The 15,599-nt window shown below is 40.8% G+C and overlaps 1 protein-coding gene across 4 annotated transcripts in view; it reads left to right on the forward strand.

Moving 5' to 3' along the window:
* Window positions 1–15,341, forward strand: part of stard3nl (STARD3 N-terminal like) — a 52,181-nt gene extending 36,840 nt beyond the window's left edge. Inside the window, exons 6-10 of one of the 4 annotated variants that reach the window (XR_001320360.3) lie at window positions 697–814; window positions 4,789–4,887; window positions 5,294–5,352; window positions 6,046–6,101; window positions 13,300–15,341. Coding sequence is in view for 2 of the 4 variants with exons in the window: in XM_014139118.3 (XP_013994593.1) it covers window positions 697–814; window positions 4,789–4,887; window positions 5,294–5,349 (273 nt within the window). In the remaining 2 variants the exon portion in view is untranslated. The remainder of the gene's footprint in view (window positions 1–696; window positions 815–4,788; window positions 4,888–5,293; window positions 5,353–6,045; window positions 6,102–13,299) is intronic. The other 3 variants (XR_001320359.3, XM_014139118.3, XM_014139117.3) reach the window with 3 other exon arrangements.
* The last annotated feature ends 258 nt before the right edge of the window (window positions 15,342–15,599 follow it).

Consider the following 15,599-nt stretch of genomic DNA (forward strand, 5'->3'; position numbering starts at 1 on the left):
AGATTGTAGACTGCACAGTAGCCTAAAACAAAAACACATTTTGTTGATAAAATAATGATAAAAATACTCTTTCAAAATGCAGATGTTGGTTTAGTTATGGATCCATAATGAATAATCCATAATGAATTACTATGGGAATAAATATCACTGATTTACAGTAATATTGGAGCAAAGTTCTCTAATGAAGGCAAAAAAATGTAGAATCCTGTTGCCTACTCCCCACCGTCACGTTGTACAGCGCCATATTTTCCATTCCATCCTAACGGAAACCCTAAGGGTTTCGTTTTTCTTTTTTCTCTGAATAGAAACACCATAATATTAATCAAATGAATTAAGCCAAATTTCTTCATCAATTCCATATACTATGTTATTACAAAAAAGGTTTTAAATTCTCTGGTAATGCCAATATGGAATACTATTAAATGCTTCTCAAAGATGCCCTCTGGTGGTCAAACTAGCAATAAGTTGCAGTAACAGAAAAAATGGCTGAGAATTAAATGACGTGCCACAGAATGCTGTGGCAGCACGCAAGGTGTGCTGCAGTATGACGCAACTTTTAAAGGAGGAATCGCTGTACATGTTTAGTGTCTGTGCATGTCAGTGTTTTTGTCAGTATGCAAGTAACATATGTTTGCTTATGTGTTTTTTGCTATATGAACTAAGAGCAAATTAGTTTTTTGTGTGTGCATGTTCCAGCTCCTTTCCCAGGGGGCGTTTGGGTACCTGCTGCCCATCATTTCTTTCATCCTGGCCTGGATAGAGACGTGGCTACTAGACTTTAAGGTCCTACCTCAGGAGGCTGACGATGAGAACAGTGAGTATGGGAAACTCTTCCATTGCACTCCTAGGGTGCATCCCAATAATATCTCCTTTCTCCTGAGGTGTACACCCGTTCACTACTTCCCACAAATCTAAAATCATTGAATTGGTGGAGGTATGGGCTAGAGGGAGTCTTCACCACATTTTTCAACAAATAAGTAAATGAAGGGAAAGGGAAGTGAACAAGTACACACTTTGGGAGGAAGAGATAATTGGGACAAAGCCCTAGACAGTCTTCTAAATTGACTTATTTTGATTCATACTCGCAGGTTACAGAAACGGAAGAAATACAGATTTTAAATCAATGTAATATAAAAACACATGTAGAGACAAATGGGTTACATATCCTTTTGTCTTGATTGGAGTCATTTGTATTGTTAACTCAAATTATTGTAGTGGGTCTCTTTTGACAAACAAACTTGCAATTGTGCTTGCTGCCACAGTGTTTTCCTTCACCGCATTCAGCAAAACATGACCGAATCTGTATATACAGTGCGTCTGGAAAATATTCAGACCCCTTCACTTTTTCCACATTTTGTTATGTTACAGCCTTATCTTTAAAATGTATTAAATAAATTTTTTCCCTCATCAATCTACACAAAATACTCCATAATGACAAAGCGGAAAACCAGGTAATTCAGACTCTTTGCTATGAGACTCGAAATTGAGCTCAGGTGCATTCTGTTTCCATTGATCATCCTTGAGCTGTTTATATAACTTGATTGGCGTCCACCTGTGGTAATTTAAATTGATTGGACATGATTTGGAAAGGCACAAACCTGTCTATGTAAGGTCCCACGGTTGACAGTGCATGTCAGAGCAAAAACCAAGCCATGAGGTCGAAGGAATTGGCCCTAGAGCTCCGAGACAGGATTGTGTCGAGGCACAGATCTGGGGATGGGTACCAAAAAATGTCTGCAGCATTGAAGGTCCTCAAGAACAGTGGCCTCCATTCTTAAATGGAAGAGCTTTGGAACCACCAAGACTCTTCCTTGAGCTTGCTGCCTGGCCAAACTGAGAACCTTCCTGAAGGACAACAATCTGCAGCACTCCAACAATGGGGCCTTTATGGTAGAGTGGCGGAAGCCACTCCTCAGTAAAAGGCACATGACAGCCTGCTTGGAGTTTGCCAAAAGGCACCGAAAGGATGCAGACCATGAGAAACAACATTCTGGTCTGATGAAACCAAGATGGAAATCTTTTGCCTGAATGCCAAGTGTCACATCTGGAGAAAACCTGGCACCATCTCTACGGTGAAGCATGGTGGCGGCAGCATGATGGTGTGGGGATGTTTTTCAGGGACTGGGAGACTAGTCATGTTCGAGGGAAAGATGAACGGAGCAAAGTACAGAGATCCTTGATGAAAACCTGCTTCAGGGTGCTCAGGTCCTCAGACTGGGGCGAAGGTTCACCTTCCAACAGGACAGCGACCCTAAGTAACAGCCAAGACAACGCAAGACTGGCTTCGGGACAAGTTTCTGAATGTCCTTGAGGGCCCAGCCCGAGCTCAGACTTGAACCTGATCGAACATCTCTGGAGAGACCTGAAAATAGCTGTACAGCGACACTCCCATCCAACCTGACAGCGCTTGAGAGGATCTGTAGAGGAGAACTCACCAAATACAGGTGTGCCAAGCTTGAAGCGTCATACCCAAGAAGACTCAAGGCTGTAATCGCTGCCAAAGGTGCTTCAACAAAGTACTGAGTAAAGGGGCTGAATACTTATGTAAATGTACATTTTTCAGTTTGCAAAAATGTCTAAAAACCTGTAGTCAGACAGTTATGTATCGAATCAACTATGTTTGTTACTCAATTTATATTAATCATGCAACAATTAACTCATTAAAATTTGAGGCACCACAGAAGTTGTTTAAAGTTACTGTCTCCCGAATTAACCTCTCTAGGGTCGGCGGGACGAAATCGTCCCACCTACTCAACAGCCAGTTGAATCCCGTGGTGCGTTATTCAAATACCTTTAGAAATGCTATTACTTCAATTTCTCAAACATATGACTATTTTACACCATTTTAAAGACAAGACTCTCGTTAATCTAACCACATTGTCCGATTTCAAAAAGGCTTTACAACGAAAGCAAAACATTAGATTGTCAGGAGAGTACCCAGCCAGAAATAATCAGACACCCATTTTTCAAGCTAGCATATAATGTCACATAAACCCAAACCACAGCTAAATGCAGCACTAACCTTTGATGATCTTCATCAGATGACAACCCTAGGACATTATGTTATACAATACATGCATGTTTTGTTCAATCAAGTTCATATTTATATCAAAAACCAACTTTTTACATTAGCATGTGACTAGCATTCCCACCGAACACTGCCGGTGAATTTACTAAATTACTCACGATAAACGTTCACTAAAAGCATAACAATTATTTTAAGAATTATAGATACAGAACTCCTCTATGCACTCGATATGTCCGATTTTAAAATAGCTTTTCGGTGAAAGCATATTTTGCAATATTCTCAGTAGATAGCCCGGCATCACAGGGCTAGCTATTTAGACACCCAGCAAGTTTAGCACTCACCAAAGTCAGATTTACTATAAGAAAAATGTTATTACCTTTGCTGTCTTCGTCAGAATGCACTCCCAGGACTTCTACTTCAATAACAAATGTTGGTTTGGTTCCAAATAATCCATCGTTATATCCAAATAGCGGCGTTTTGTTCGTGCGTTCAAGACACTATCCGAAAGGGTAAATAAGGGTGACGAGCATGGCGCAATTCGTGACAAAACATTTCTAAATATTCCATTACCGTACTTCAAAGCATGTCAACCGCTGTTTAAAATCAATTTTTATGCCATTTTTCTCATAAAAAAGCGATAATATTCCGACCGGGAATCTGCGTTTAGGTAAACAGACGAAAGAAAATAAAGCATGGGGTCGACTCGGGCACGCGCCTAAGCCCATAGTACTCTGATCGGCCACTTGCCAAAAGCGATAATGTGTTTCAGCCAGAGGCTGCCTCGATATTGTTCAGCTTTTTCCCGGGCTCTGAGAGCCTATGGGAGCCGTAGGAAGTGTCACGTTATAGCAAAGATCCTCAGTCTTCAATAAAAAGAGCCAAGATGAAACACAACTTGTCAGACAGGCCACTTCCTGCATGGAATCTTCTCAGGTTTTGGCCTGCCATATGAGTTCTGTTATACTCACAGACACCATTCAAACAGTTTTAGAAACTTTAGGGTGTTTTCTATCCAAAGCCAATTATATGCATATTCTAGTTACTGGGCAGGAGTAGTAACCAGATTAAATCGGGTACGTTTTTTATCCGGCCGTGTCAATACTGCCCCCTAGCCCTAACAGGTTAAGAAATGTTCATTACTTGCAGAAATATCTAATTTACATAGGTATTCAGACCCCTGAGTCGATACATTTTAGAATTACCTTTGGCAGCGATTGCAGCTGTGAGTATTTCTGGGTAAATTTCTTGACAGCCTTTTTAAATTCTAGCCATAGCTTTTCAAGACGATTTTAAGTCAACTGTAACTAGGCCAATCGGGAACATTCAATGTTGTCTTGGTAAGCAACTCCAATGTATATTTGGCCTTGTGTTTTAGGTTATTGTCCTGCTGAAAGGTGAATTTGTCTGTTGGAAAGCAGACAATTAGATTTTCCTCTAGGATTCTGCTTATGCATAGCTCTATTCTGTTTGTTTACTCCTGAACTTATTTAGGCTTGCCATAACAAAGGGATTGAATACTTATTGGCTCAAGACATTTCAGCTTTTCATTTTTAGTTGATTTGTACACATTTCAAAAAACATTCCACTTTGACATTATGGGTGTATTGTGTTTAAGCCAGTGTCACAATCTCAACACATTTTTATACAGGGTATAACACAACAAAATGGGGAGAAAGTCAAGAGTTGTGAATAATTACTGAAGGCACTGTACAAGTTGTTGTTATACTGACACTTATGTGTCATTGTTTTCATCCCATCAGGATTTCTTTCTATAATGGATGCCCCTGAAAGGGCCCCCTTCATGCAACCAGGACCACTTTCAGATGGGCAGTTCTACTCCCCACCCGAGTCTGTGGCAGGTGAGAATGTGTATATCTAAGGTTTGAATTGAAATTTTACAGGCCTGTTTGTGGATTGTTTTCCATAGCGAATGTCGTAGCTGTTTTAAACTGGGTTTAATCTCTGTGTGGGATTCAGTGTATAAGTGTCTTTTAAACAACACAAATTTGAAATTTTGTTTTGGCACCAACGACTGGTATGACAAATATTGGAGAAGCTCTCTGGCGACCAAGACAGTATGAAGTGTCATCAGAATAATATTTTATCTCATATCCGTATACTCTGATACGTGTCACCGCATGGTGATATTGTCATTTTCAATTCCATTTATTGCACAGCTTATTTACGCTATTTCCTATGTTTGTGTGTTTTGGCATTTTCTTAGATCTATTAAATTTTTGGTTGTTGTGCTTGCTCTGTTTGTAGACTCTGATGAGGATCTGCTGGATGATAAACACGACCCAGAGAAGGCTCTTATTTAGCAGGTAGCTATACTGTCTTTACCACTCAAACTAATGAGGCGTCTTAAGGGTAACTGAAGAAAATCGATAGTCTTTGTTGTTTAGAATGGTGCATATAATATGTAGGATTTATTTATAGCATTATAATTAAGCGTTTATAACATTCCAGCGTTATGGACTTTACATTTGCACGCAAAATCACAACTTTAATCTCTCACAGAATGGACAAACAAAATAGAAATGGACCTTTTGATGCGTGTCTATAGTACCATTTAAGGCAGTGGTATTCAAACTTTTTCAGCGGGGACCCCGCCCCAGATCTAATGACAACCTTAAAATCTGTACATTTCGATTTCGTCTTAAATGATAATATTTAAGACGGAGAATAGTATGTTCAATGGGGAAGATGAATAACGAAGAGCGCGCACCTCATTCACGCGCCAACAAGACTACTTTTCTAATGAGACACCTTGGAAAAACTACAACTACTCGCTCACTTTTCAAAAACAAGCCTGAAACCCTTTCTAAAGACTGTTGACATCTAGTGGAAGCCATAGGAACTGCAATCTGGGTCCTATCTATTTGTAATTTCCATAGGCTAGCATTGAAATGGCCTGTGACAATAACAACAACAAAATTCCAGATGGATTTTCCTCTGGTTTTCGCCTGCCATGCCATATCAGTTATGTTATACTCAGACTTTTTTTTCTTCTCAAGGCCAGCCAAAGTTCGGGAGACGACATGTACACCCCTTCATCTGAGATTTGTTAACGGTAGGGATTCTTCAATAAAGTTTGTCATTCAACCAGAGGTGACTCGTTTTCATGCACCTTTATTCATTGAGAAATACTGCACCAACCATCTTAGTCGTGCAATTCTACATCTAAGATCTCATCGGTAAAAACGTCAAACTTAATGACATTTCTTTACTTTTCTTAGATTAAATCTGACTATTTTTAGGAAGTGTATACTGGCTACGGCATCTCAATGGCCACTTTTTTTCTCATTTTTCAAGAGAAAGTATGTGAGCACACTTGTCCGGTTTGCCTAGTAGACTTCGGCTGGCCAAACTGAAGCATACTGACGCCTTTAGGGGGAGTGTATAAGTGTATATCGAGGGGAAAAAAAAAAAAGTGAAATTCAAAAATATTTGTATGTTTGAGAAATAAAGCAAATAAGAAGCATTATGGATGTTACATTAAATAGACAAGCTTTTTGGGGAGACTGAACATATTAGCAAAAGTCTGTGCATTTCTAAGTCTTAGGTCAAAACATGGATAGCCATTCTCAAGGAATTCAAAAACGATAATATAGAAAATGTGGCTGTTTCCATGATTACTTTAGAGAGCAAAAACAACCATTATGGATGTTAGTCTGAAATCATGAAATCTATCATGTCATTTGGAATGTTTTTAAAAAGACAGCATAGTACCTGCATAATTACAGTTAGCCTTAATAGTATACACAGCCAGGCACCACACCCTAATATAATGTATAAAAAAAGAATCTGAAATATTGTAATGCAAATGAGGCATGTGCCTATACTGCCAATCAACTTTCTGGACACTGGATGAAGTCTGTTATGTTTGGAGGAAAAAGGGGGAGGCTTGCAAGCTGAAAAACACCATCCCAACCATGAAGCACGAGGGTGGCTGCATCATGTTGTGGGTGTGCTTTGCTGCAGGAGAGACTGGTGCACTTCACAAAAGATGGCATCATGAGGCAGGAAAATTATGTGCATATATTGAAGCAACATCTCAAGACCTCAGTCAGGAAGTTAAAGCTTAGTCGCAAATGGGACTTCCAAATGGACAATGACCCCAAGCATACTTCCAAAGTTGTGGCAAAATGGCTTAAGGACAACGAAGTCAAGGTATTGGAGTGGCCATCACAAAGCCCTGACCTCAATCCTATAGAACATTTGTGGGTAGAGCTGAAAAAGCGTGTGCGAGCAAGGAGGCCTACAAACCTGACTCGGTTACACCAGCCTTGTCAAGCTGAAGGGGCCAAATTTCACCCAACTTATTGTGGGAAGGTTGTGGAAGGCTACCCAAAACATTTGACCCAAGTTAAACAATTTAAAGGCAACACTACCAAATACTAATTGAGTGTATGTAAACTTCTGACCCACTGGGAATCTGATTAAATAAATAAAAGCTGAAATAAATCATTCTCTCTACTATTATTCTGACATTTCACATTCTTAAAATAAAGTGGCGATCCTAATTTACCTAAGACTAATTTACCTAAGACAGGGAATTTTTACTAGGATTAAATGTCAGGAATTGTGAAAACGGAGTTTAAATGTACTTGGCTAAGGTGTATGTAAACGTCCGACTTTAATTGTATGTTACATTGCCTGTAAAATCCGTCACTTTCATAGAGATTTTTCTTTAAATTATTATTTGTTTTGCTATACGACCCCCCCCCCCCCCCCCCAATAAGTGTCAGAGGACTCGTCTGAAGTCTGTCTGTAGCGTTCAAACCTGATCTTTCCATGATATAAACTGACCAGGTGAATCTAGGGTGAAAGCTATGATCCCTAATTGATGTCATCTATTAAATCCACTTCAATCAGTGTAGGTGAAGGGGAGGAGATGGGTTAAATAATAATTTTTATGCCTTGAGACATGGATTGTGTATGTGCCAATCAGAGGGTGAATGGGCAAGACAAAAGATTTAAGTGCCTTTGAACGGGGGGTATAACAGTAGGTGCTAGGCGCACCGGTTTGAGTGTCAACTGCAACGCTTCTGGGTTTGTCACGCTCAATAATTTCCTGTGTGTATCAAGAATGGTCCACCACCCAAAGGACATCCAGCCAACTTGACACAACTGTGGGAATCATTGGAGTCAACATGGGCCAGCATCCCTTTGGAACGCTTTCGACACCTTGTAGTCCATTGCCCGACAAATTGAGGCTGTTCTGAGGGCAAATGGGGGTGCTACTCAGTATTAGGAAGGTGTTCCTAATGTTTTGTACACTCAGTGTAAATTGTATGCGCAAAGAAATGGGGAAATTACACTGCTCAAAAAAATAAAGGGAACACTTAAACAACACATCCTAGATCTGAATGAAATAAATGATCTTATTAACTACTTTTTTCTTTACATAGTTGAATGTGCTGACAACAAAATCACACAAATAATCAATGGAAATCCAATTTATCAACCCATGGAGGTCTGGATTTGGAGTCACACTCAAAATTCAAGTGGAAAACCACACTACAGGCTGATCCAACTTTGATGTAATGTCCTTAAAACAAGTCAAAATGAGGCTCAGTAGTGTGTGTGGCCTCCACGTGCCTGTATGACCTCCCTACAACGCCTGGGCATGCTCCTGATGAGGTGGCGGATGGTCTCCTGAGGGATCTCCTTCCAGACCTGGACTAAAGCATCTGCCAACTCCTGGATAGTCTGTGGTGCAACGTGGCGCGTTGGTGGATAGAGCGAGACATGATGTCCCAGATGTGTTCAATTGGATTCATGTCTGGGGAACGGGCGGGCCAGTCCATAGCATCAATGCCTTCCTCTTGCAGGAACTGCTGACACACATTTCAGCCACATGAGGTCTAGCATTGTCTTGCATTAGGAGGAACCCAGGGCCAACCGCACCAGCATATGGTCTCACAAGGGGTCTGAGGATCTCATCTCGGTACCTAATGGCAGTCAGGCTACCTCTGGCGAGCACATGGAGGGCTGTGCGGCCCCCCCAAAGAAATGCCACCCCACACCATGACTGACCCACCGCCAAACCGGTCATGCTGGAGGATGTTGCAGGCAGCAGAACGTTCTCCACGGCGTCTCCAGACTCTGTCACGTCTGTCACATGTGCTCAGTGTGAACCTGCTTTCATCTGTGAAGACCACAGGGCGCCAGTGGCGAATTTTCCAATCTTGGTGTTCTCTGGCAAATGCCAAACGTCCTGCACGGTGTTGGGCTGTAAGCACAACCCCCACCTGTGGACGTCGGGCCCTTTACCACCCTCATGGAGTCTGTTTCTGACCGTTTGAGCAGACGCATGCACATTTGTGGCCTGCTGGAGGTCATTTTGCAGTGCTCCTCCTGCTCCTCCTTGCACAAAGGCAGAGGTAGCGGTCCTGCTGCTGGGTTGTTGCCCTCCTCCGGCCTCCTCCACGTCTCCTGATGTACTGGCATGTCTCCTGGTAGCGCCTCTATGCTCTGGACACTACCCAGCAAACCTTCTTGCCACAGCTCGCATTGATGTGCCATCCTGGATGAGCTGCACTACATGAGCCACTTGTGTGGGTTGTAGACTCTGTCTCATGCTACCACTAGAGTGAAAGCACCGCCAGCATTCAAGTGACCAAAACATCAGCCAGGAAGCATAGGAACTGAGAAGTGGTCTGTGGTCCCCACCTGCAGAACCACTCCTTTATTGGGGGTGTCTTGCTAATTGCCTATAATTTCCACCTGTTCTCTATTCCATTTGCACAACAGCATGTGACATTTATTGTCAATCAGTGTTGCTTCCTAAGTGGACAGTTTGATTTCACAGAAGTGTGATTGACTTGGAGTTACATTGTGTTGTTTAAGTGTTTATTTTTTTGAGCAGTATATTTTATACCACCACAGTTGCTCAGAGAAAGATTTTGTTCAAGTTAATTAAACAAAATCTCAAAACCGCAAGGGTCAAAATTATTGCCACCCCGGTTTTCAATACTCTGGCACCTTCACCTATGAGAGGATATTGGTACAGACTTTTTCAAAAGGTTTTATGAGATTTGAAAAACAAATTAGGAAGGATCTTAGACCATTCCTCCATTCATAATCTTTCTAGATAATTGATATCCTTCGTCTGCGCTTATGGACTGCCCTCTTCAATCAAACCAACAGGTTTTCAATGGGGTTCAAGTCCAGAGACTGATTGCGAAATGTTGATTTTTGTAGTGAATTGTGGATTTTGATGCGTGGTTGGTTATTTTTTTGGGGTGGAAGATCCACCAAGTTTCAGCCTACCTGGCAGAGGCAATCAGGTTTTAGACTAAAATGTCCTGGTACTGGGTAAAGTTCATTTTGCCCTTGACCTTACAAGGTCCCCAGGACCAGTGGAAGCAAAGAAGCACCACTATATTTTACAGTATGTATGAGGTACTTTTCTGCATGTGCATTCTTCTTTTGAAGAATGCCAGTGCCGTTTAGCAAATTACAGGTCTTTACGTTTGTTGGATGACATGAAAATGGCTATGCACACCAGTGGTGGGTTTAGTGTTGAAAGAAGGATATGTATGCAGAAAAGTACCTCATACTTTCTGTAAAATATTGTGGGGGATCTTTGATGTTATGGGGCTATTTTGCTTCCACTGGTCCTGGGGCCCTTAAAGTTAACGGCGTAATGAACTTTACCCAGTACTAGGATATTTTAGCCAAAAACCTGGTTGCCTCTGCCAGGAGGCTGTTTCATAAAAATAATATAATTTAATATAGCAATATAATATACAATATAGCTCAGTATTTGTATTTATTTTAAGAGTGCAAAGAGTTTTGGATCTGTATACATGTTTCTTATTCCTAATATTGAGTTACACCCCCCCACCTTTGCCCTCAACAGCCTCAATTCGTCGGGGCATGGACTCTACAAGGTGTCAAACGTTCCACTGGGATGCTGGCCCATGTTGACTCCAATGCTTCACACAGTTGTATCAAGTTGGCTGGATGTCCTTTGGGTAGTGGACCAATCTTGTGGGAAACCTTTGAGCGTGAAAAACCCAGCAGTGTTGCAGTTGTTGACACACTCAAACCGGTGGGCCTGGCACCTACTACCATAGCCCCTGTTCAAAGCCACTTCAATATTTTGTCTTGCCCATTCACCCTCTGAATGGCACACATACACAATCCATGTCTCAATTGTCTCCAAGGCTTAAAAATCATTCTTAAACCTGTATTCATCTACACTAATGAAAGTGGATTTAACAAGTGACATCAATAAGGGATCATAGCTTTCACCTGGATTCACCTGGTCAGTCTGTCGTAGGAAGAGCAGGTGTTCTTCATGTTTTGTACACTCCGTGCATATATAGTACCAGTCGAAAGTTTGGACACACTTACTCGTACAAGAGTTTTTCTTTATTGTAGAATAATAGTGAAGACATCAAACTAAGAAATAACACATGGAATCATGTAGTAACCTAAGTGTTAAACAAATCTAAATATATTTTAGATTCTTCAAAGTAGCTGCACTTTGCCTTGACAGCTTTGCACACTCTTGGCATTCAATAACTATGCAAGTTTCTTCAAGTGCAATCGTAAAAACCAAGCGCTATGATGAAACTGCCTCTCATTAGGACTGCCACAGGAAAGGAAGACCCAGAGTTACCTCATTCGAGTTACCAGCCTTGGAAATTGCAGCCCAAATAAATGCTTCACAGAGTTCAAGTAACAGACACAACATCAACTGTTCAGATGAGACTGTGTGAATCATTGCTGCAAAGAAACCACTACTGAAGGACACCAATAAGAAGAGACAAGCTTGGGCCAAGAAACACGAGAAATGGACATTAGACCGGTGGAAATCTGTATTTTGGTCTGAGTGTGAATTTGAGAATTTTGGCTCCAACCGCTGTGTCCTTGTGAGACGCAGAATAAGTGAATGGATGATCTCCGCATGTGTGGTTCCCACCATGACGCATGGAGGTGTGATGGTGTGGGGGTGCTTTGCTGGTGACAGTGATTTATTTAGAATTCAAGGCACACTTAACCAGCATGGCTACCACAGCATTCTGCAGCGATACGCCATCCCATCTGGTTTGGGATAGTGGAACTATCAATTGTTTTTCAACAGGACAATGACCCAACACGCACCTCCAGGCTGTGTAAGGGCTATTTGACCAAGAAGGAGAGTGATGGAGTGCTCCATCAGATGACCTGGCCTTCACAATTACCCTACCTCAATCAAATTGAGATGGTTTAGGATGAGATGGACCACAGAGTGAAGGAAAAGCAGCCAATAAGTGCTCAGCATATGTGGGAACTCCTTCAAGACTGTTGAAAAAGCATTCCAGGCAAAGCTGGTTGAGAGAATGCCCAAGAGTTTGCAAAGCTACTTTTTTGGGGGGTTACTACATGTTTTGATTTCTTCACTATTATTGTGCAATGTAGAAAATAGTCAAAATTAAATAAAAAAAACTGAGTACGCATGTCAACTTTTGACTGGTACTGTATGAATATAGACTCAGCACCCCATTCACAAATGGTTTGCTCCTACATACACTGAGTCACATGGCTGTGGCTTGCTATATAAAGCAGGCAGACTGGCATCGAAGGGATCCGTTACTGTTCGATTCAATGTTAGAATAGACAAAATAAGTACATAAACGACTGAGTAGTGGTATCGTCGTCGGTGTAAAGTGCACTGGTTCCAGTATCTCAAACATCCGGCCTCCAGAGCCTTTCATGTACCACGGTGTCTAGGGTTTACCAAGAATGGTGCGTTTAAACAAAAAACATCCAGTCAGCAGCAGCCCCATGGGCAAAAACAGCTAGTTGAAATGAGGTCGAAGGAAAATGGCAAGAATATTGCAAGCTAACAGGCGGGCCACAAACTGCAAATAACGGCGCAGAACGGCATCTCGGAACGCACAACTCGCCGGCCTGGTGTCAACGGTACCTGCTGCTGGCAGTGGTATAATGGTGTTGGGAATGTTTCCCTGGCACATGTTAGGTCCCTTGATACCAATTGAGCAATGTGTCCATGCCCTGAAGAATTCAGGCTGTTCTGGAGGAAAAGGGTTGTCTGACCTGGTACTAGATGGGTGTACATAATAAACTGGCTGCTGAGTGTATGTGTAAATATAAAAGCTGAATGACTATTGTCAAAATGTCATTTTGTTAATGTTGACAAATACTTCCATAATACATTATTTTTAGGACATTATTTCTGGTTTGGTTAATTATGTAGGTCATAATATAATTGGTGTTTGCTTGCTTATAATATGCTTTGTTTTGTTTTTGAGAAGTACCAGTGGTCATCCTGGGAGGTGAAACCCATTTGAAGATTCACAACTTTGAGTGACTGCATCTAAAGTTACACAAGTGCTCACGGCAGCTGCCCCATCTAACCACGGGGAAGACTACCAACCACTGCATGTTCTTTATTCCTCCACTGAGAGATCGATATTTCTCAGCCTATCACCCTCTACACACCTGCTTCATATCCCGTCACCTCTTCACTCAAGCTTCCAAACAGTTGTTTTTAAAGAACTGAATGCATAGTTTTTTTTGTTTTTGTTTTTTTGCCAGATATAAGTTCCTGATGTGCTTATTCATGTATCTCTTGCTGATATGTTTAGAAGCTTCAAAATCGAAGACTAAGTCAGCATGGGCAGTGTGCCAATTTCAAGTGTGGCTACAGGGCTGTTGAGCCCTAAGGATGGCACTTGAATATAAATGGATTACTCAGAGAGAAAAAAATGTATTGATATTAAGCAAACTCCTTTGGACAGCTGTCAAGGGGGAAAATATAATAGACTACATAACCAACACAGCTGTGCCTGCATATGTAACAACTTCAGTTGGTAATCTATATATGTCTGAATGCATGCCTTTGGGAACTCAATGTCGCAATGTTTTTTGATTTCTTCTTATGACTACCCTCTCTTCATCATAGGAAAGGAAGAAATTGTATACAGCACCTTTTTTTTTTTTTATCACTGGAAAGTGTTATACCGTTTTTGTTTTCTAAACTGACCCTTTGGAAGTAGAAGGGCATTAGCCCGGATGCTTCTTAGTAAACTTTCTACTTGGCTTTGCAAAATGTATCAATATACAAATAAAAAAATGGTAGAATACATTTCCGATGACTTCATATTAAAGTTCAACACTGCTATCTTTCACTCCACCTGGAAGTTTCATACTTTTAATCAAAAACATCTGCATGGTATGTTTTCAAAATTAAACATCCGAAAGCTTTTTATGCACAAGCAGACTAATGGAGTTTGTACTCTTATCGTAAATGCAGTTCCACACATGGGAATACACAAACAAACAGCTAAGAGGGAACTGTTTAATGTAGTTAACCAACAGAAGTTGTTAGCATGACTTAATAACTCCCACCACAATTTCCATTCACCATGACAAGACTATGAAAATGGCAATAAAACATGTTTCCTCGGACTATTACAGATCCCAGTTGTGTGTACATATCACCATGGAAATAACATGGGTAGGATGTAGATTTTACTCTGAAATGTATCTTTGATAACCTTTTAGGTTCACCTCTGAAAATGAACGTGTGTTGGCATGTAAACGCTCTTAACTTGCATTCATAATTAGTGTATGCTGATGCATGGACCTGTAATCAAGAATTTCAATGCGATCAGCGGTAGATCCGCGTAATAGTGTGCTTAACATTTTAAAGTCATTTCCAATTGAGCCGAAATACAGTTTACAGCACTTACCGTGATTGCAGTTTCCGTGAACATGGGAACATTGGCTTTTTATAAAAGGTGCATACTGTAGCCAACAAAGCGCAATCGGATTGAATACCCACTAAAGAGAGTATAGTCTTCACTTGTATTTTTTATTTAACTCAGCAAGTCAGTTAAGAACAAATTCTTATTTGCAATGACTGCCTACCCCGGCCAAACCCGAACCCGGACGACTCTGGGACAATTGTGCGCTGCCCTATGGAACTCCCAATCACGACCGGTTATGATACAGCTTGGAATCGAACCAGGGTCTGTAGTGCACTGAGACCGCTGTGCCACTCAATACAGTAAAATAATAAGGTTCACCGTTTAAGACACCAAGTTCATTTTCACAGTGGCAAGCCTGTGAGCATTTAGGGATTAATGGTTGGTTACCACATTTGATCAAGAATTACATTGAATTACATTCAATTAAGCAATAATGTATCTAACTTTTGAGTTATTGGTTTTACTCGTCTTTGTATTTAGTTTTGGATTAAAGTGAAAATGTTATGATTTGTTAATGATGGTATATGTTCTGTTTTTGCATTTCATTCGATTTTAATAAAAATAAATTGCACATTGTTAAAGGGCCTTCTTTGGGAGATTTATATTTTTTTTTTTTGACATTTTGGTAGCACTTTACATTACAGCACAGAATAAATGGGTAATAACATAATATTAATATACATTTACAGTGGCTTTCGGAAGTATTCACCCCCTTGGCATTTTTCCTATTTTGTTGCCTTACAACCTGCATTTTAAATAGATTTGAGGTTTGTATCATTTGATTAACACAACATGCCTACTACTTTGAAGATGCAACATTTTTTGTGACACAAACGAGA

This window comes from Salmo salar, chromosome 14, assembly GCF_965601325.2.
Source record: "Salmo salar chromosome 14, fSalSal1, whole genome shotgun sequence".
NCBI lineage: Eukaryota > Metazoa > Chordata > Actinopteri > Salmoniformes > Salmonidae > Salmo > Salmo salar.